The sequence below is a fragment of the Pelophylax lessonae genome (genome assembly GCF_965119305.1).
Source record: "Pelophylax lessonae genome assembly, chromosome: 1".
Lineage (NCBI taxonomy): Eukaryota > Metazoa > Chordata > Amphibia > Anura > Ranidae > Pelophylax > Pelophylax lessonae.
In genome coordinates this window covers 596,503,217-596,524,095 of record NC_138768.1, presented here as the reverse complement: position 1 = coordinate 596,524,095, position 20,879 = coordinate 596,503,217, and the positions used below count along the sequence as shown (strand labels likewise).

Here is a 20,879-nt window from a genome sequence, read left to right as displayed (position 1 = left end):
GTTCTATTCCGCTATTCAATATACACCCATACAGGTGAAAAAAATTAAATTGCGGCATAGTCTGTATGTGTACGTGTGAGATACACCCTTTCAATTTGTTTGGCGCATCTCCTTCCTCCACCCAGGATTGCAGGGTGCTTCAGTTTACATCCTGTTCCTAACTCCTCCTACTCCGCTTCCTGATCTTCTACCGCCTCCTCATCCGGTCAGCGTAACACCTTCACCACCAAATTCAGCAAAGCCAGGGGTAAACGACAGCAGGCAGTTTTAAAACTTGCATGTTTGGGGGAAAAATCCCACACCGCGCATGAGTTGTGGAGGAGCATGGAACAGCAGACCGATGAGTTGTTGGTGTCAGCGAGCCTCAAGCCCGGCATGGCGATGTGCAATAACGGGTGAAATCTCATAGCAGCTCTAGGCCTAGCCGGTTTGACGCACATCCCTTGCCTGGCGCATGTGCTGAATTTGGTGGTGCAGAGGTTCCTTCAAAATTACCCCGATATGTCAGAGCTGCTGCAGAAAGTGCAGGCCGTCTGTGCGCACTTTCGGCGCTCTCACCCTGCTTCTGCTCGCCTGTCAGCACTGCAGCGTAACTTCGGCCTTTCCGCTCGCCATAGTGGAGTTTCAGCTGCAGCACGCACGCGTGAGTCGCTCTGCAGAACAGCACCACTTCACCACCAATAACTGGGCCTCCATGTGAGACCTGTGTGCTTTGTTGCGCTGTTTTGAGTACTCCACCAACATGGCCAGTGCCGATGACGCCGTTGTCAGCCTAACTATCCCACTTCTATGCCTCCTTGAAAAAACGCATCGGGCGATGATGGAAGAGGATGTGGCACAGGAGGAGGAGGAAGAGGGATCATTTCCATGCCTTTTAGGGCAGTCATTCACAAGTGGCTCCGAGGGTGGGTTCCTGCACCCACAAACGCCAGGTACACAATTGTCCAGCAGTGGCACAGTTCTGGAGGATGAGGAGGAGGAGATGGAGGAGGAGATGGAATCATGTTCACAACAGTGTGACACCCAGGCCAGCTCATGGCCATCACTGGTGCGTGGCTGGGGGGATACAGAAGACAGAGACGATACACCTCCAAAAGAGGACAGCCTTTCGTTGCCTCTGGGCAGCTTGACACACATGAGCGATTACATGCTGCAGTGTCTCCACAACGACCGCCGAGTTGCCCACATTCTAACTTGTGCTTATTACTGGGTGGCCACGCTGCTGGATCCCCGTTACAAGGACAACGTACCGTCCTTAATTCACTCACTGGAGCGTGATCGCAAGATGCGCGAGTACAAGCGCACGCTGGTAGACGCGATGCTGCTGGCATTCCCCCCTGACAGCGGGGCCACAGTGGAAGCACAAGGCCGAGGAAGAGGTCGCCAACGCAGCCAGGGCACCGCCAGCACCTCAGAAGAACCCTTCAACTTCTAGGTCTCCAAATTGGGCACATGGCCTGAGCTTGCCAGCCAGTGTATTATCTGAACGTGTATTTAGCACGGCTGGGGGCGTTATCACAGACAAGCGCAGCCGCCTGTCCAGAGACAATGTGGACAAGCTCACGTTCATTAAAATGAACCAGGCATGGATCCCACAGGACTTTTCCGTACCTTGTGCAGAATAGAGATGGATACCGACCTTACCCAGCCATTGTTATATATTTGATCTTTCTCACTCTTTTGGGGTGTACCCTAATTTTAAATGACTAAAAAAAGCAGTGTTGGCTACCTCGCCCCCCTCCACCGCCGCTTCCACCTACACCGCCACATCCACCGCCACCTCAACCTCCCTCCTACTCCATTTGGGCCTCGTCCTTAACAGATGAAGAAAATTGTTTTATTTTTCTGTTTTTTTTTGTTGTTTTAAGTTATTTCCCTATCCACATTTGTTTGCAGAGCACTTGCCATGCTCTTAACTACATTTTGCTGCCATTTGCAGCACTCTAGCTCTTTCCATTGGTTTTTTAGAGCCATTTTAGTGCCTGAAAGTTCGGGTCCCCATTGATTTCAATGGGGTTCGGTGTCCGGGCAAAGTTCGGAAAAAGTCCGGGACACGGACCTAGACTTTTTTTTCAAGTTCGGCCGAACACGGACATCCAGGTGTCCGCTCAACTCTAGTAACAAGGTTTCCAGGCCTGTGGCCTGATGTGGGTCTGCCATTAGTACCGGTACTCTCTTCAGCCCATGTGAGCTGTGACCCTGGGTGTGACAAATGAAGCAGTGACAACTCCGGCATCTTTGTTTGTGGTTTTTATTTGATTTAAAGGGGATGGGAGAAGGGAATGAGTGGGATACTCCTTTAGGCTTGAACTAAATACATGTGGGACTTTACTCCTGAAAAATGCCCGTTGGTGCTTCCTTAACGCCAGCCAACGCTCTCTAACACTGTAAATATCCTATAGAACACAGAAGTGCTGAATCCTCGACTATTAGTCCAGAAGACTAATTACTCGAGGACATACAATGCGATTAGAGGAGAAGCGTTTTAACCTCAGGCAACGTGGGGGGTTCTTTACTGTTAGGGCTACAAGATTGTGGAATTGTCTACCACAAGAGGTGGTTTCTGCGGGTAGTATGGTGACTTTCAAAAGACTCTTAGACTTACATCTCAAGGATCAGGAGATTGAGGGCTATGTTAGATGATTACAGTCACACACACCTACACAGGTTGAACTGGATGGACTATTGTCTTTATTCAACCTCACCTACTATGTAACTATGTAACTATGTGATCCAGGACTGAGAATTTTAGAACTTCTGACACTGTTGTGCAGTGGAAGTCACTGAATACTGTCCCCAAGCTTTGACTAGCTTGAGGTAGGATGAAGTATAACTCTATATAGCTGTACTTGCAACTGACACACTCTGTACAATTCAGAGCCCAACCGCAGGTGCCCCCTTTAACTTCAACTCTTCAGGGTCCACTGACTATGTACCCCCTCTGTAGCTTCAGGGTCCTCAACCTAGGTACCCCATTTACAACTAGCTGGCACTGGATCCCAGAACCTCTTCCGGAGTGGTCCCCTCTAACTTCAGGCAGATCCCCAAGGGCAATCCTCAGTACTCACGACCTGTGTAGGCTTTCCTGGGACTGGACCCCTCTCTCTCCGCAGGCTCTCAGCACACCGGATCCCCTCAGCTCACTCAGCACGCTCTTGACACTCAGGCGACACCCTGAGACATCCGCCTTCCTCAGACAGGAGGAGAGACAGCCGCACTCTCCTTCCTGGGACGCTACTCCCGCCAAAGACATCGTGTCATGTGCCACCCCCAAACTTATACCCACTCCCAGAATCCTTTGCAGCACAATCTGCCTCCTGGGGTAGTTACAAGCCTGGATGTGTCCCCTGAATGGGTCTCCTTCACTGCCCAATGAGAAGCCTCTCGCGGGGCCAGTGAGGAGACTCCCCTCTCAGTAGACACACTTGGTAGCCATGACAACCTACCTACACAAAAGAAAACATGGCTCTGCTGTTAGGCAGACAAACAGGGCCGGATTAAGAGCATCATGGGCTTAGTGCTGAGGATTTTGAAGGGCCTTAAGGGCCGTGCCTTGGCATGCACCCAGAGGAGGAAGGGTGCAGCCAATCATGCCTAATTCAACATGGGATGCTGTCTCTGAAGCCCATAAACACATCCATGCATCGGCAACTGTCCCTCCTTGTCCGGCCTTCGTGCTGTGTGGGGAGGTTCTGAGGGAGCTGCCTGGGGAAGCGAGCATAGAAGCCAGACTTCTGTGTTTACAAGTGACAGAAGAGCGGTAACAGTGAATATGGCCAACCCGGGGCCTATATTAAGGTAGGGGCCTGGAGCTGCAGCTCCAATAGCCCCTACGTTAATCTGGCCCTGCAGACAAAGCCCACTATATTTTACCTAGCACCTACCTGTAGGGTGCTACACAACTTTTAATTGGATGATTTTTAATATTCACTTAGATCAGTCTTGCTGCATGCATTGAACTAAGGACAGTGTATGAAAAATGTAATGTTTGCCCTCATACTCAACCCAACGCAAGGGATGAAAGACTGCCCATTATTGCCTGTGGCTAGAGCTGCAGTATTCTTAGCTTGTTTTAGAGTGGTTGTAAAGGCACAAGGTATTTTACATTCATGCATTCTATGCATGAAGGCAAAAAAACTTCTGTGTGCTGCAACCCCCCCCCCCCTCCCCAGCAGCTTCCCCTAGTACCTTCCTGAGCCCCCTCTTGATCCAGCGATGTCCACTCTGGCTGCTGTCATTTAAAGCCAGTGACCCAATCAGGAGATGGAGGGGCCGAGCCATGGCTCCATGCGTAAATGGATGTACAGACCGCTTGGGAGAACTGCTTGCGGTGGGGGCACCTAGCAAAAGGGAAGAGCCAGGAGCGCCAGCAAGGAACCCGAGAAGAGCAGGATCCAGGCTGCTGTTTGCAAAACCCCTGCACAGAGCAGGTAAGGCTATGTTCACATCTTGAAGTTGCTATTTACAGGCGTTTTTTAGGCATTTTTTCAGGCGTTTTTATGGGCGTTTTTTCAGGTGTTTTACAGGGGTTTTACCAGAGTTTTTACAGGCGTTTTTGTGCAGGCATTTTTAGGTTGACAAGTGACCAATGGGAAAAAATAAAAATGCCTGTAATCTGCCCAAAAAGAAGCTCATGTACTTTTTTGAGTGTTGGGCGTTTTGCTTAAAACATCAAAACGCTCAGATGTGAACAGGGGCCATTGAAATGAATAGGATTTGTCTTGTTGGGCGTTTTTTGAGCTGATCCCAGAGCAGAAAAATGCCCAAAAAACACCCCAAAATGCCTACATGTGAACTTAGCCTAAGCGCAGAGTATGAATCAGGGTGCCGAGTTTCAAGGTTGACAGACACTTTCCTTAACAGGCCATGAAATGTAGGAAGATTTCTTGTGAGCAGAGAATGGGGTTGTGATTTTTTTTATTATAAATGCTCTTGTCCTTTACAATACTGTAGTCTTCAACTGTCATTCCTAATCCTAACCAATAAATGTATTTACCTGATGTCTCTGACTTTCTCAATTCCATTTTTTAGGTTTTAAAAGTATGGACTCTGCCCCCCAGTTGGTTTCTGACTACATTGCAGGAAAATTTGACTTGGATGGTTTGGTGACTCATACTTTGCCTTTTACTAAAATAAATGAAGGTTTTGAGCTTCTGAGATCTGGCAAAAGGTGGTTATTTTCATTAATAAAGAAAGATTCATAATTCTTTTAGTTCAGAACATTTTTTACTAAAATTGCTAATACCTCTAACTGCAAAATCTAAAGTCAACTAATCTGGCTTCCTTATGATTGTTCTTTGACTCTTCTGAGAATCCCTGTGGTGCTCTAGTCTTTCTTCTCCTTAGGAAACACGTCTTGTACTTTCTGGATAACCTTTCAAGCCCCTCATTTCAATCTCTTTTTATTAGTATACCAAAAGCTTGTACTTTAGAACCCCTTATCTTCTCCATCTATATAAAGCTGATTGACTAATTTCTATTCAAATATCACTTTATGTGGATGATTCTTAACCACTTAAGCCCCGGAAGATTTTACCCCCTTCCTGACCAGGGCCTATTTTGCAATTCGGCACTGCGTGAATTTAACGGACAATTGCGCGGCCGTGCGACGCTGTACCTAAACGAATTTGAAATCCTTTTTTTCCCACAAACAGAGCTTTCTTTTGGTGGTATTTGATCACCTGTGCGATTTTTACTTTTTGCGCTATAAACAAAAAAACAGCGTAAATTTTGCAAAAATAACAATATTTTTCGCATTTTATATGAAATTCCCCCCCAAAAAAAAGTAAAAATCAAAAATTTTTAACATTTTGGGCCAATTTTTTTTTTTACCATATGTTTGGTAAAAAAAATCGCAAAAAAGCATATTTTGATGGTTTTGCGCAAAAGTTATTGCGTTTACTAACAAAGGGAAAGATTTTTGTCATTTTTGTTGTTTTTTTTTTTTTTTACGCGTAATGGCGGCGATCTGCGATTTTTTTTGCGGGACTGCGACATTGCGGCGGACAGATCAGACCCTTGACTGACATTTTTGACACTTTTGGGTTACCAGTGACATTACTATAGTAATCAGTGCTATACATATGCACTGTTACTGTAAAATTACACTGGCAGTGAAGGGGTTAACTTTTTTTTGAGAGGGAGGGGTTATGTGTGTCCCTAGGGGCGTGATTCTAACTGTGATTGGCTGTGTGTAGGATGTGTTGATGTGTAGGAACAGTGATCAACGGTCCTACATAGTAGAACAGTATGATCACCATTCCTACACAGGGGAGAATGACAGGCGGCTTGTTTACATTAGCCGCCTGCCTTTCTCCCTCTGCAACGACGATCGCCGAGTGACCTGCGGACATCGAGTCCACCGGTCACACCCGCGGAGGGGTCCGTGACCACGCGGGAGCGCGCCTCCGGCGGCATGCGCTTGCTCCCTAGACCATCACAGGCTAGCAACGTAGCCCTACGCAGGGCCGGCATGAGGTGTTCAGGCGCCCTGTGCGAGCTAATCCTGTGACGCCCCCCGCGCGCGCATTTTCTTGCACCTTTTTTGCACTTTATTTGACTTTTCTTTTTTATGATCACTAATAACTTAGCCCCTCTTACATCAGAGCCCCCCCACAAAGAGCCCCCATTAACATCAGAGACCCCCCACACAGAGCCCCCTTTACATCAGAGACCCCCCACACAGAGCCCCCTTTACATCAGAGACCCCCCACACAAAGCCCCCCTAACATCAGAGACCCCCCCACACAAAGCCCCCTCACACAGAGCCCCCTTACATCAGAGACCCCCCACAAAAATCCCCCTTACATCAGAGACCCCCCCACACATCAGAGACCCCCCCTACACACAGAGCCCCCCTCACATCAGAGACCCCAGAAACAAAGCCCCCCACATTAGAGACCCCAGAAACAAAGCCCCCCTAAGATCAGCGACCCCCTACACACACACACAAAGCCCCCCTCACTTTAGAGACCCCCACACAGAGCCCCCCTCACATCAGAGACCCCCCGACACAAAGCCCCCCTCACATCAGAGACCCCCCGACACAAAGCCCCCCTCACATCAGAGACCCCACACCTCAGAGACCCCCCACACAAAGCCCCCCTAACATCAGAGACCCCCTACACACACACAAAGCCCCCCTCACATCAGAGACCCCCCACATAAAGCCCCCCTTACATTAGACCCCCCCCATGGAGCCCCCCACACAAAGCCCCCCTCACACAGAGCCCCCCACATCAGAGAGCCCCCCCCCCTTAAATCATAGACCCCCCCCCCACATTTTTTGAATGAGAGACCTCACTTACCTTACGTTGTCTGCAGCTTTTTTTTTCTTTAAACTTCCCGCACACACATCCCCGCATCCCCGGGAGTGTGGGTGGGCGGGAAGAGGAGAAGGGGCGGGGCGAGGAGGAGCTGACGATCTCTCCTCCCTCCCTGAGCTGACGATCTCTCCTCCCTCCCTGCACTGACGCCGGGAGTGTGGGCGGGAAGTCAGCGTGGAAGGATCGGAGGCTGAGCTGTGTGAGAGATACACAGCTCGCCTCACTGCAACAATAGGTGACAGAGGCACGGCCGCACAGCGGGAGGTGAGCAGCGGCCGCGGCCTGTGTTAACCCTGTCCAGGCCGCGGTCGCCGCTCACCTCCCGCTGTGCGGCCTGAATCGCTTGATCCTCTGCGAGCTGTGATGGCCGCACGGCGCCCTTGTTGCCCATGGCGCCCTGTGTGGCCGCACAGCTCGCACACCCCTAAGGCCGGCCCTGGCCCTACGTCGCTCTCTGCCTGTGAGGGACTGACCGCCGACGTAAATATTACCTATTTTTAGATATTTTAAACATACCTTGTCTCAGGATATTAAGGCTTCGTTTCAACTAGTGCGACTTGTCGTGCGACTTTGGACACATAAAGTCGCATGATAAGCCACAGCCCATTGATTTCAATGGCATCCGTTCCCATCTATGCGACTTAAAGTTGCAGCGACTTTGAAAAGGTGCCTGCACTACTTTGATGCGACTTTGAGTCAGAGTGTGTCAAGTCAGATCAAAAAAGTTGCATCAAAGTCGCACTGCAAAGTTGCACTGTAAATTGCATGACTTTGGCGTTGCACTAGTGGAAACGTAGCCTTAACCGCTTGCCGACCGCCGCAAGTAGATTTACTGCGGCGGTCAGCCCCTGCCAGGCAGAGTGACGTTAATTAACGTCACTAGCCTGGGAGGGTCTGGGGAGCGAGCGCGCACCCGTGGAGGCGCGCTCCCGCTCCCGCACGGTCACGGACCCCCCCGCGCGTGTGACCAGCGGACCCGATGTCCGCCGGTCACTCGGCGATCGTCGGGGGAGAGGGAGAATGTCAGGCAGCTTGTGTAAACAAGCCACCTGTCATTCTCCTCGGTGTAAAGACACTGATCACACGGATCTACTATGTAGATCCGTTGATCAGTGTCCTTACAGCTCAAGCCACAGCCAATCACAGTAGAAAGCACGCCCCTAGGGACACACACAGCCCCTCCCTCCCAAATAAAGTTAACCCCTTCACTACCAGTGTATTTTTACAGTAACAGTGCATATGTATAGCACTGATTACTGTAGAAATGTCACTGGTAACCCCAAAAGTGTCAAAAATGTCAGTCAAGGGTCCGATCTGTCCGCCGCAATATTGCAGTACCGCAAAAAAAATCGCAGATCGCCGCCATTACGCGTTAAAAAAAAAAACAACAAAAATGACAAAAATCTTTCCCTTTGTTAGAAAACGCGATAACTTTTGCGCAAACCAATAAAAATACGCTTTTTGCGATTTTTTTTACCAAAAATAGGTAGGATAAAACAAATTGGCCGAAAATGTTAAAAAATTTTGATTTTTACATTTTTTTTGGGGGGAATTTCATATAAAAAAATGTGAAAAATATTGCTATTTTTGCAAAATTGTCGCTCTTTTTTTGTTTATAGCGCGTGATCAAAAAATCGCACAGGTGATCAAATACCACCAAAAGAAAGCTCTGTTTGTGGGAAAAAAGGACGTCAAATTCGTTTAGGTACAGCGTCGCACGACCGCGCAATTGTCCGTTAAAGTCACGCAGTGCCGAATCGCAAAATACCCCCTGGTCTTTTAGCAGGAAAATCCTCCGGGGCTTAAGTGGTTAATGCACATACAAAGGCTCTAGAGTGTCCAGTGTGAAATTTGACTAATTGGAATGCAGCCACATGTCTAAACAATTTGGCCTTTCCTTGACAGTGTACTTTTAAAACTTTTATGCATATTCTTAATCAACCCTTGACACTGTTTCTGTATATTTGAATGAACTTTTCCCTGTCCAGATCATAAAAAACATATTTATGACATTAAGAGCAAATATGATGTTTTTTGGGTGTATAAAGACATGGGGTCAAGTAAATCTTAGGACTGGCTAAACAATAATGTAAATCCTTTGATAGGTAAAACAACTCTTATACATGTATTTTAAAGAGAAAATAAACTCTGGAAGCTGTTCCTATATAAAAGTAGGCAGAGGGTAGCCAATTGTTCCCCATTACTAACCTACTATGCCTTGCTCTGCACAATGTTTCTATGTTGAGGGAGCCATTTTGCTATAGGTAGGGCTTTGCTTACTTTCCTCATGACAGAGCCTTCAACAAGGAGAACAGTGAACACCACAGTGCTGACATCACCAAATATTACTCCAAATCTCCTAAAACTAGCAGTGAAAGGCCGTTACCTAAGATTCATACTGCAGACATACAGCTATGATTCTGAAGATATAAAAGTGCCTAGGCACACTCATACACCAGGAAATGAGCTGCTAGTTTTCAGAAGTCAGGGCAAAAGGTTCCTTTTTAAAGGGTACTGCTTAGGTACAATAACTTTTCTACATGTTGCTTATACCATAGCAAATCTTCGCTTTCTTTAATTCAAACTGTGAATATGAATGAAGAAAAAGACTTCAGATTTAAGATGTATAACACTAATATATGTATTATTTTTATAACTATTATTTATTTAATATATTGTATTATTATTCAATAATTATACAATATATTTGTATTTATTGTGCACTGTTTTAATTATTTTTCTTATTTTTTTTCTCTTAAAGCATCCGCACAATCTTGTTGTTCTAAACTGAAGACTTTCGTTGGACAATTGTTGCTCAGAATATTATGGTGCATCAGTCACAAAAAATGATTTGCTTTCATGTAATTTAAAATAGATTAATTTTTAAAATGAACGAATTTGGTACAACAAAAAATAAAGGAGTTCACATATTGTTCAAAACTAATTTCAGTATCATATAATACTGTATCAATGGTAAGCAGATGGCTGTCTGCTTATAGAATGTGTGTGATAGATTTTTACTATTAATAACTCACTGACTGCCTTTGAATGAAATAAAATAAAGGTTTATGAGCAGTTTATTAAAGTTTATGAGAAATGGAGAGAGGTATGTTTTGTGTATTATTTGCATTACAGAATGGGTCACGCACAGCAACATACATATTTTCCTTCTTTGATTACCACTGTAAACAGGATTAGGGTAGCCTGATGGAGAACCAAAAGATCCTCCGAAGGCCCCACAGACCTGCCCAATATTGGGGTATGTGTTTTCGTGCATAACCAAGCTGCTTGGCCTTGTTTCCAGGCTGAAGTCAATTCTAATCAGACTTCACTCTAGATGTAAGTACCAGGGCCGCACTGGTTCCTGACAAATCTAAGGTTATGTTGCCATTTGATATACCGTACTGCAATTGGGATTCAAAGTCAGCATGAGCTTTTTCTCAATTGCTGCATTACGTTTCCTTGTCCAACCAATATGTTTTTGGTCTTGTTTCTTTTGTACTTCTTCAAAACACATCTGGAAACACCTGTCTTCCCTGAAATATCTGCTTGTAAAATACTTTGTTGATACAATAAGAACACCCTGTGTCTTGTTTCTACGATCAGTCTGCCAACTGTGTATGCTTTTTAACACTGAACTGTCTTTAGTGACCTCAACTTATTCTTAGAGCAGGGGTGTAACTACAAATCCCAGAGCCCCATGGCAAAGTTTTGATGGGGCTCCAGGGCAACCTGTCTCTGTGGTACCCAGCTCTTTGCACTGGTGACCATTGCATTATATTGTATCCCTAATAGTAGCATATTTTCACACTGTTACGCTCCACCTCTGACAACAACTCTCTTTACTTTGGCAGGCTGTGAAAAAGGGCCCTTTTAGTTGGTGGTCAGTACATGAATATCCCCTTTTGGTGCATTGGTGGTCAATGAAATGTGCCCTTGTTATATATTGATGGTCAGTGCAAAGGCCCCTGCTATGCAATTCTAGATAGTGCAATCACAGTCATGATATATGTCGGTACCTACTACAAACACTCACTTTGCATATGTCGGTGATCAATGCAAACATAGGACAAAATGTCCTAGCTTCAGTGGTCACTAAGAGGAAAAATGGCCATGGCATTAATGGTCAATAACTGCAAAATAAAGCCTAGCCATCAGTGGTAAGCAACAGGTAAAAATGCCCCGACGTTAATGGTAACTAGAAGGAAGGAATGCCTCAGTGTCTATGGAGAGTGGAAATAAGTGACAACCGTCTGGTGTTTGATGTTCAGAAGGAGAAAGAACAATCCGGCATTGGTGATCAGTAGGAGGAAAAAAAAAGCCCTGATGTTGGTGTCATTGCTGGCTGGGTGAGGAGAAAGCAGCAATGTATCCAATGCCGGAATCTGCAGACAAAAAGGACCAGCATCTGCATGTGCACACATAGTGAACCTAGGCCCAGGAGGGTTGAGGGGAAGAGGCTATAACACACAGCCCTAAAGCATTGTAACTACTGTGATCAGAACAGAGCCATCCTATCTAACATGGGAGTGTCTGTAACAAAAAAAATTAGAAGTAAAATGATATCTGTTTAATTAAGAGGTCAATGGTTTAGACAAATGTTCATGATTTAGATTGTGAAAAGACATCTGAAGCTTGACTAGCTGCTAACGGATCTCTGCCAGGAACTTTGGGTTTGCCAAGTAGATAAACTTAATCAACTGTCACTTCACAAACCATGTGACTACAAAATACCATGGTAAGAGAGGCCCTTACAAATTGAGACTGCACTGGAACCAATACTCTTTTTGTTTTAAATCAGAAGAATTAAGTTTCATCTCAAAAAAAGTCAAACATATTAGCTATATAGATATGAAAATTATTATTTCTGATAGTACGCATTAGGAACTACATGCTGATGCTCTTTTATTGTTGTTCATCTATTCTGCCTGATCTGAAGTCTCTTAAGAGGTACATATAAGGCATATCAAAAGAATAGGGCTTATAACAGGGGACTGGAGAGGTTAGAGACAATACAATACCAGAGTCTAACGAGCAGAGAAGCTGGCCTTAAGGGGCTATATTGCCATTGCTAATGACTAATGTACTTGTATCACATGCCTAATCAGCCAACCAGTGGGAAACAAGTGACATAGCAAGGGTGATGGATACTCTGGTAGTGAAGGGATGGGATGTTATACTTGGCCTCTTCCCAAGAAACTAGTTTCCCACATATTTGGGCTGGTCTCGTGGCACAGAATACCAGAGAGAGAGAGAGGTGATAGGGACCCCCGGGAGGATATCAAATACAGAGTTATGGAGAAATGTGTTTCCTCTATCCAATACCAACATACGGATCGGTCACTGGGAGTGAGGCGATGGGACTGCTTAGTTAGTGGAGATGATTGGAGATAATTATACGGCAACAGGGAGCAATGGCCCGGTGGAACGTTGTTCTGGGAGAGTGGTGAAACAATAAACAATAAGAAACACACAGATAGACTTAGCTTGATGTGATATTGATGAGCGTTTTTGGTATTTTAACATTGTAAATGTGAAAAAAAGGGGTAAATGCGATCAGCACTCGATTTCTAAAATGGTGGACCAGGGATTTTGTAATAAATATAAAAGAGGTGTAAGATGTAATCGTAAACCGATGGATAAAAGTGGAGGGAATAGAATAATCAAATAGAATTCTGATGAAAAACACATCCAGTGCTGGATACAAAATATCCCCCAAAAAAAGGGGTTTTACCCTTGAGAAAGTCACGTGTGTGTTGTGATGCAACGCGTCGGGAGGAGCCGGGTGACATCACTTCCGGTCTACGGCCGAGACCGGAAGCATCGGAGTACACCGAATTGGCGGTCTGTTTGTTTGCATCTCGTGTTCATTTACTGAGTTGTAAGTCTTTTAATACTTTTTACAAATCAACATTGATTTACTACACTATGAGAGCCCTCCTCATTATCTTTGGATGAGTGAGTGTCCTAGGAGAACATCAGATTACAGATCCTTCACCACTCCATAGAAGGAGAGGGAGCATCTACCACTGATAACATCATCCAGAGATCTGAGGAACCTGTCCACACCTAAAAAGCCCCTACACCGTGGAGAATACCCTGATGCCCCATACAGTGATTTATTGCACCAAAACACTCACTTGAGTGTTAATGGAGGTGAGCGGCCATTGCACTTAATTTTGGATAAGCTCACGATAACAGCACACCATTGCCACTGGATGTGAAAATCACAATAGTCACTGGAATATTAATGAACAGTCACAAGAATCACTTTATATTATTTTGCACATAGTTTGGTGCACATTGCACATCTGCATATGGACTTTTTTCTTCAATATATCTTGTAGATTCTTTATTAAGCACTGCAGCACTTTTATTGCCATCAATCCTTTTTGCACATTATGCACTGCTAGCACTTTTATACTGCTCATATTTTGTTTATTGATTGATTGTTTTATTGATGGTCATATTATTTATATCCACATTGCAACAAGCACTGCAGCACTTTTATTGCCATTAATCCTTTTTGCACAGTATGCACTGCTAGCACTTTTTTTATTGCTTGTTTTTTATTGATTGATTGATTTGTTACATTAATGGTCATATTATCTATATTCACATTGCATCTTATATCAATTTTTTATTATTGATTATTGATTATTGAATTTTGGACATTTTTTCTCGTGTCCTTTTTTTTGGGGGATATTTTGTATCCAGCACCGGATGTGTTTTTCATCAGAATTCTATTCGATTATTCTATTTCTTCCACTTGTATCCATCCTTTTATGTTTATGATATTACATCTTACACATCTTTTATATTTATTACAACATCCCTGGTCTACCATTTTAGAAATCGAGCGCTGATTTTCCTCCTTTGTATATAACATTGTACATGTGAATTTTTTCGTATACATTTTAATAAAATGTGTGAAAAAGAATTATACTATGAGGATCGCCTGTGTCCTCTTTGCTTTCACTTTCAGCAATACCCAGGGACGAGTGTGCTGATTGGTGCTGAGATTTGAGTATTATGCGAGTTTTGCTAATCAGAAATGAGAGGCAATACCTAGAGGTGAGTGAGGTGGCATGCGGGGAGTGAAACACATTATTTCACTGGTGGTGATTTGAAGTTTACTGCAAGCAAGGATTTATGGACTATTATAAGGACTGTCAATTACTAGTGGATTGAATATTTAGATTGTTTGCATGCACTCTTATCACTGGGAGGTGGAGGCTACTCTGTTATACTGTTTTTAAACTAAGCACTGCTGAAATGGTTATACTTTACTCTGCAGATGAACTGAATGTATTTTGATTATTCAGATGCTTGTTAGAGTTACTATTTGCAAATAGATTTATTAATGTTAATTATTGTGTTGATTTACTTTCCCCCAAGAGCGCATAGTATTCAGAATACTAGAATATAATTATTTATTTAATTTTTTTATTTTCACACTGTCCCTTTAATTTTTTTTTTTATTACTTTTTTTTTCCTATTACAAGAAATGTAAACATCCCTTGGAATAGGAATAAGGCATGACAGGTCCTTTGGGACCCCAGGCATCTGGGATCATTTAGATCCCAGTTATCTCCTCTACCCTAGAAAGCATGATATAAAAAATAAAAAAAAACGATCTCTGCTTTCCAGGGAAAATAAAATGGTAGTGTTTATATCTGCCAGTGCCGGAAGTGACATCGTTTCCAGCGTCCCAGGGACAGAGAGATGGCCGGGGACCATTCAGTCCACAGCCAACTCTATGGTAATCTGGCACCACCACCGGATCTGTTCTCTGGGTCCCTGATCACGCAGGAGAGCCCAGAGAGGCACCAGGGGGCAGTGGGGGGTATAAAAGCTAAATAGCCGCTAGGATGGCTTTTACATTAAAGGGAATCGTCGGCTGAAAAGAAAGATACCTGAATGATGCCTGTAGCTGTAGACATCATTCAGATATCACCACTTCAACCCAAGGATGTCATATGACATCCTACGGGTGGCAAGTGGTTTGGCTGCAAATACAGTTGATAGAGATGTCACTCCTGTCGTGTTTGGCGCACACAGTTGCAGTGTATTGGTAAAGCATAGAGCTACAACAGGTGGTGAGGAGGTGTCGCCTCGCTACCACACTGACTGTCAAGTGGCTTTTGAATGTGATTTGAATATAGATCACTTTTTAGAGGCATGGCAATTGTAGAAGCAAAGTCTAAACATTATTACATTTTTTTTATTCAAACCCTGGGTTGAACAAAAACAAAAATGACTCAATTCCCTCATCCACACACCCAATGTGGATGGGGGAATTCTTTCCACTCTGGTAATGTATTCTGACAGCAGGGAACCTATATATGTGAAATATATATGTGAAAGAATAGTAAGTGTACTTGTCATAGGCAAGAACACCTAATAAGTTACAAAGAAAATAGCCACCTGAGGGATTGCAGCTGTTGCATTGTAAGTGAAGGTTGAGTTATACAACCAGTTAATCAAAAGATTCCCGGTCTTCCAGTCATATGATTGTGAATGTGACATTAGATTCTATATGAATCAAATTTAGATGTGTGCCGCAGTGTTTAGGTTGTCAAAATAGCTAAATATGATCTGCACTCAAACATTAGTGCTGTCATCGAAACATAGTTGGATGATTGGCTACTGTAGGGAGCACAGCACACCACATGAACACAAGGGGTCAGCTGGTTTATGCATCCAGAAAACAAAGATACAGACACTTTACATTTGTATAACACAGTTGTGGAGAGACAACATAAATCAGTCTTTGGTCTACACGGGGTATGAAGGAAACATTGAAGGATGCCAGTTTGAGGAAGGAGACTTTCTTTTCCACTGTGTGTATATTTCTACATTTAACTTCCTAACCACAACAATTCCACTTTATTTGGCAATGCCCTAAACAGGTCAAATAAAAAGTTTCAAAACAGTTAAAAATTAACTTGCATAGTCCAAAGTACTTGGCCCAAAATAGTGGCATTGGAGTTTATGTCTAGTGGGAGTAACTAGGGACAAGTACTACTAAATCGCACACAAGAAAAGCTGGCTAACCATTTATGTGCTAAAGAGAAGATAGCATTATAGCAATGAGTACTACAGGAAAGGTAAGAGTTTTCAGACTCAGTACATAAGAACTTTAAAAATGAATCATTATTATCTTAAACGTTATTGTTGCAAGTAATATTCCTAATTACAACACTGAATCAAAATCTTCACTTCTTGGTAAACATGATTAAACATGCATTTCAAGTTATTTCAGAGTTTATTGTAAAGTATATATTAATTCAAGGCTTTGCAACAACCCTAAGTGTTTTGGCTCTGTGTCCAGTTGGGTAATAGTTTATTTAGGGGAATAACTTTTGGTTTGTTCTGGTGACAACTGTATATATAGTTCCTATGTACATAATATATGATCACAAACTATTCGTAGTAATAAGGTTATGCCAACACATTAATAATATAATTTAAATCAAGCTTATTTCCAAAAAAAATAAGGTAAGACTATAGTGGTACTGACTATAGTCATCCAGACAATACTTTTCCTTTAAATTGTTTCCCAAAAAACACAATCTGATGGCAATAGATAAGTTTGACACTTAATTGCTGAACAAGCAATATATACTGTACAAACACATTTCTCTATGGTCTCTAGTGTCACCACAGGGATATATTGTATATGGTTCCAAAGACCTGAACATATGCTACAGTTAAGCTGACAGACCAGTAAGTTTAACATCAGTTGTAGTCAAGTTAATGAAATCACTCATAAAAAGGATTATTGATCACCTAAAAACACAACTGACTGGACCCAAAGCAGCATGGCTTTTTCTGAGGGAAGATCATGTTAGACTAATCTGATTACATTGTTTGACTATATTACTAATATGTTGCACCAGGGTGGTGCTGTGGACATAGCCTGGCTTGATTTCTGCAAAGTATTTGATTTTAGTTCCATGTAAAAATCTAAGATAAATGTTACACAAATTAGGAATTAGCCCTTGGGTGCTTCAGTGGATATGCAGTTGGCTAAATGATAGATACCAGAGCGTGGTTGTAAATGGGGCTCACTCAGAACAGAGCCCAGTCACTAGTGGTGTACCACAAGGCTCTGTATTAGGTCCTTGCCTGTTCAATCTCTTGTAAGTGATACAGTATAACTAAAAGCTTGGTGGGTAAGGTATGTATTTTTGCCAATGACACAAATGTGTGCAATAGGGTTGATATATTTCATGGTGTCTCTAACATAGAACATGATTTGGCATTGCTGAACGATTGGTCATACAGTGTTGGCCAGCACTACAGAATACAAAGATTTGGGATACTTAATTCAGATGCTTGCAAAATGAGCAAACATTATGACCAGGCAGTGGGAAAAGTAAAAAAAATTCTAGGATGGATCACAAGGGGGATCATCAGCAAGAGGAAGGTGGTCCTGATTGGTTCCCCTTAAAGATTTTTAGTTCATTTTTTTAAAAATCACATTTTTATTGAGAGTTTTACATGATTTTAAATAAAAAACAACAATTTCAATAGCACGGAAAAACCCTTTCTCTCCCGTTTACCCAACAGATGCCCTAACAGTGGGCATATACATTGAAGTGCAAATACAGGCTGGTAAGACTTACAGTAAGATATACAACATGTGGACCAATATAGATCCATCTCTCTTACACATAGGTCACAACTTAACAAAATTCTAAAGAAAAGGATGTATATGTGTCCATTTAGACACAGAGCTGTCAGTCGGCCATTCTCCCTCTTTCTCCTGATTGGCTGTGTTTGAGTGACAGCAGCGGGCAGTGTCCTGGATGGCTGAGGCACTCGTGGACATTGCTGGATGGAGAGGGGGCTCAGGAAAGTATTAGGGGGTGCTGGGGAGGCTGCTGCACACAGAAGGCTTTTTATCTTAATGCATAGAATGCATTAAGATAAAAAAACTTTCTGACTTAACAACCTCTTTAATTCTTAGGAAATAAGAACCATGTTGGTCTCAACACGTGTGGTGGCAGGAGGGTAAAATTCTCCACACTGATAAAATGTGACCCACTTATGAGGAGGGATATTATGTGACCAGGACCACCATTAAAATTTATGGAGCCCTATACACCCTACCTGTCACGTCAATGCCCACCTGCTGACCCGATTTGGCCTGATATCCCAAATCAATGGCACTATGGGACTATAATTTGCAGCAATGAGGATAAGTTACTAAGAAACATTCTGAGAGAAGAAGAGAGTAGAATGAAGCTCATCACTGATTGGTCACCAATTTCTCCCTTCTGTCTGGTAGGGCTGCACTTATTCAATGACTGTATAGACAGAAATATAAGTTATTTTTCATTGTATAACAGTTCACATTTCAATGTTAGATACTTCAGTAAGGTAGTGCAAAGAGCAATGGGTGTGTGAAACATGTAATTTTCCTCGTAAACCAATTAGAAATTACCTCTTTATTTATCAGAATATATTATGCAGAATATATATTATCAGCAAAATCTGATTGGGTGCCCTGGTTTACAGCACTGCCGTAAGATTGCAACTTTTGTCATTGTACTGAATAAGCCCACAAATGTCTGATACCACAGCAAAATGCCTGACAGTACCATAACACAGCATCTGTACTCTTCTTAGCTGCACTTTTATTTTGTATATAGGTTATAAAATGCAAAGCTGCTGTGTCCTGGGCTGCAAGTCAGCCGTTGGTGATTGAGGAGATCGAAGTACAACCACCAAAAGCAGATGAAGTTCGGATAAAGGTGAAACTTTTTTTTATATCTGTTGTCTTCCAACTATTTACAAATCTTTATATGTACTGTGGAAAACTACATGAAACAAATCTGTACGAGAAAAATTACATTAAAAAGATTGAAAAAAAAAAAAGACAAAAAAAAAAAACAAATCTGTACTGATATTGGGATTATGGAGTGTTCAAGGTCAACACAAGGCTATTAAAAAATATATACAGTATATACAGTATATAAGTTTAATAATTTGTTATATTATTTTTTTCTAAGCAACTTTGCAAGCCAAGCTTTACACAATTTATATTGGTGTTTTTCAACAGGAGAGATACAGGCAAACATGTAAAATGAAGAGTAAAAGCTCCACCTTCTAGCTGAAAGAATTTAAGGACTGGCACCCTTCATCCACTGTTTTCCTATGTACTCCCTCTTTGTCCACCACTCACCTCTGCACATCCTGCACCCTTTGTACACAGTTCACCTCTGCACTCCTTTCCCCCGCACACCTTCGTACCCCTGAATCCCTTTTGCACCACTCAGCTCTGCAACCCTTGTAGCCCTTCTCCATTTTCACCTCTGCACTCTTTGTACCCCGCTCACCTCTGCACTCCTACATTATAACCCATCTCTTGTGCATTGCTGTGTCTTTCATCCAAAGCTCATTCCTGCACCTCTTGCTCATTGCTCACCTCTGCCTCACTTTTTTCCTCCTGTACCCCTCTTCCACCACTCAGCTCTGCAACCCCTGCAAACCTTGCTCATTGTTCACCTCTGATCCCTTTGATTTCCACTCACCTCTGCATCCTTTGTCCACTACTAACCTCTGTACCTCTAATCCAATACTCATCTCTACACCTCTTGTCCATCGCTCTTTGTCCCTCTGCACCCCCTTTTTCATCACTTCTCACCTCTGCACCCCTGCACTCCTTCTCCTCCACCAATAAACCTATCTGCATTTCACCTTTGAGCTCACCTGCACTCCTTCAGCTCCCTGCCTCTCAGCACCCAGGGCACTACACCTCCCTGTCTCCCAGCAACCTGACAATGCACCACCTGCCACCAAACACCCCTAAGGCTGTATTTCCTCTGCTGTCACATCCTTCACAGCCGCCAGCACTATGCCAGGTGCAAGCATGCTGTTCATGCCACTGCTTTGCCTGTACTCTCTATTTCCAGAGTTGATGAGAAAAATTAAAGCAGGCAGCAACAGCATCCTCATTTGAGGTTCAGGGCAACAGATGTGGTAGATGTGCCTAGTGTGGCGACCCATCCAAAGCATGTCCGCGAGCCATTTGCTCTAAAGCAGTGGTTTCCAAACTGTGGCCCGACAGCCGAGTGTGACCCTTTGCTTGCCTTTATGCGGCCCTGGGGGCACTATTTACCTCATTGATTAAAGGAATTATTTCCTCCTCCTGACACCAACAATGAAGCACCATTATTTCCACCGACACAAAAAGTAGGCATAATTCCTTTCATTGATGTCAACAGTGGGGCCCCATTCCTTCCACTGGCACCAGTAATGGGCCATACTTCCTTCCATTGATATAAATGTTGGAACACTATCCCTCCCACTGACACCTGTGATGGGCTACTATCCTTCCCACTGACACCAATGATGGGGCACTATTCCTTCCACTGACACCAATGATGGATCACTATTCCTGCCACTGAAACCAATGATAGGGCACTATCGCTCCCACTGGCAGCAATGACGGGGCACTATTCCTTTCACTGACACCAATGATGGGGCACTATTCCTGCCACTGAAAACAATGATGGGGCACTATTCCTGCCACTGAAACCAATG

At 43.5% G+C, this 20,879-nt stretch overlaps 2 protein-coding genes across 2 annotated transcripts in view; both read left to right on the top strand.

Annotated features, from left to right (window-relative positions):
• Positions 1-10,265, top strand: part of LOC309555864 (alcohol dehydrogenase 1-like) — a 62,610-nt gene extending 52,345 nt beyond the window's left edge. The window contains exons 8-9 of the mRNA XM_082258032.1: positions 5,032-5,170; positions 10,087-10,265. Of these exons, the coding sequence (XP_082114158.1) occupies positions 5,032-5,170; positions 10,087-10,111 (164 nt within the window). The 3' untranslated portion in view covers positions 10,112-10,265. The remainder of the gene's footprint in view (positions 1-5,031; positions 5,171-10,086) is intronic.
• Positions 10,266-16,303: 6,038 nt separating this feature from the next.
• The window catches only part of LOC309555882 (alcohol dehydrogenase 1-like), a 48,646-nt gene continuing 44,070 nt past the window's right edge, over positions 16,304-20,879 (top strand). The window contains exons 1-2 of the mRNA XM_082258054.1: positions 16,304-16,435; positions 18,986-19,087. Of these exons, the coding sequence (XP_082114180.1) occupies positions 16,418-16,435; positions 18,986-19,087 (120 nt within the window). The 5' untranslated portion in view covers positions 16,304-16,417. The remainder of the gene's footprint in view (positions 16,436-18,985; positions 19,088-20,879) is intronic.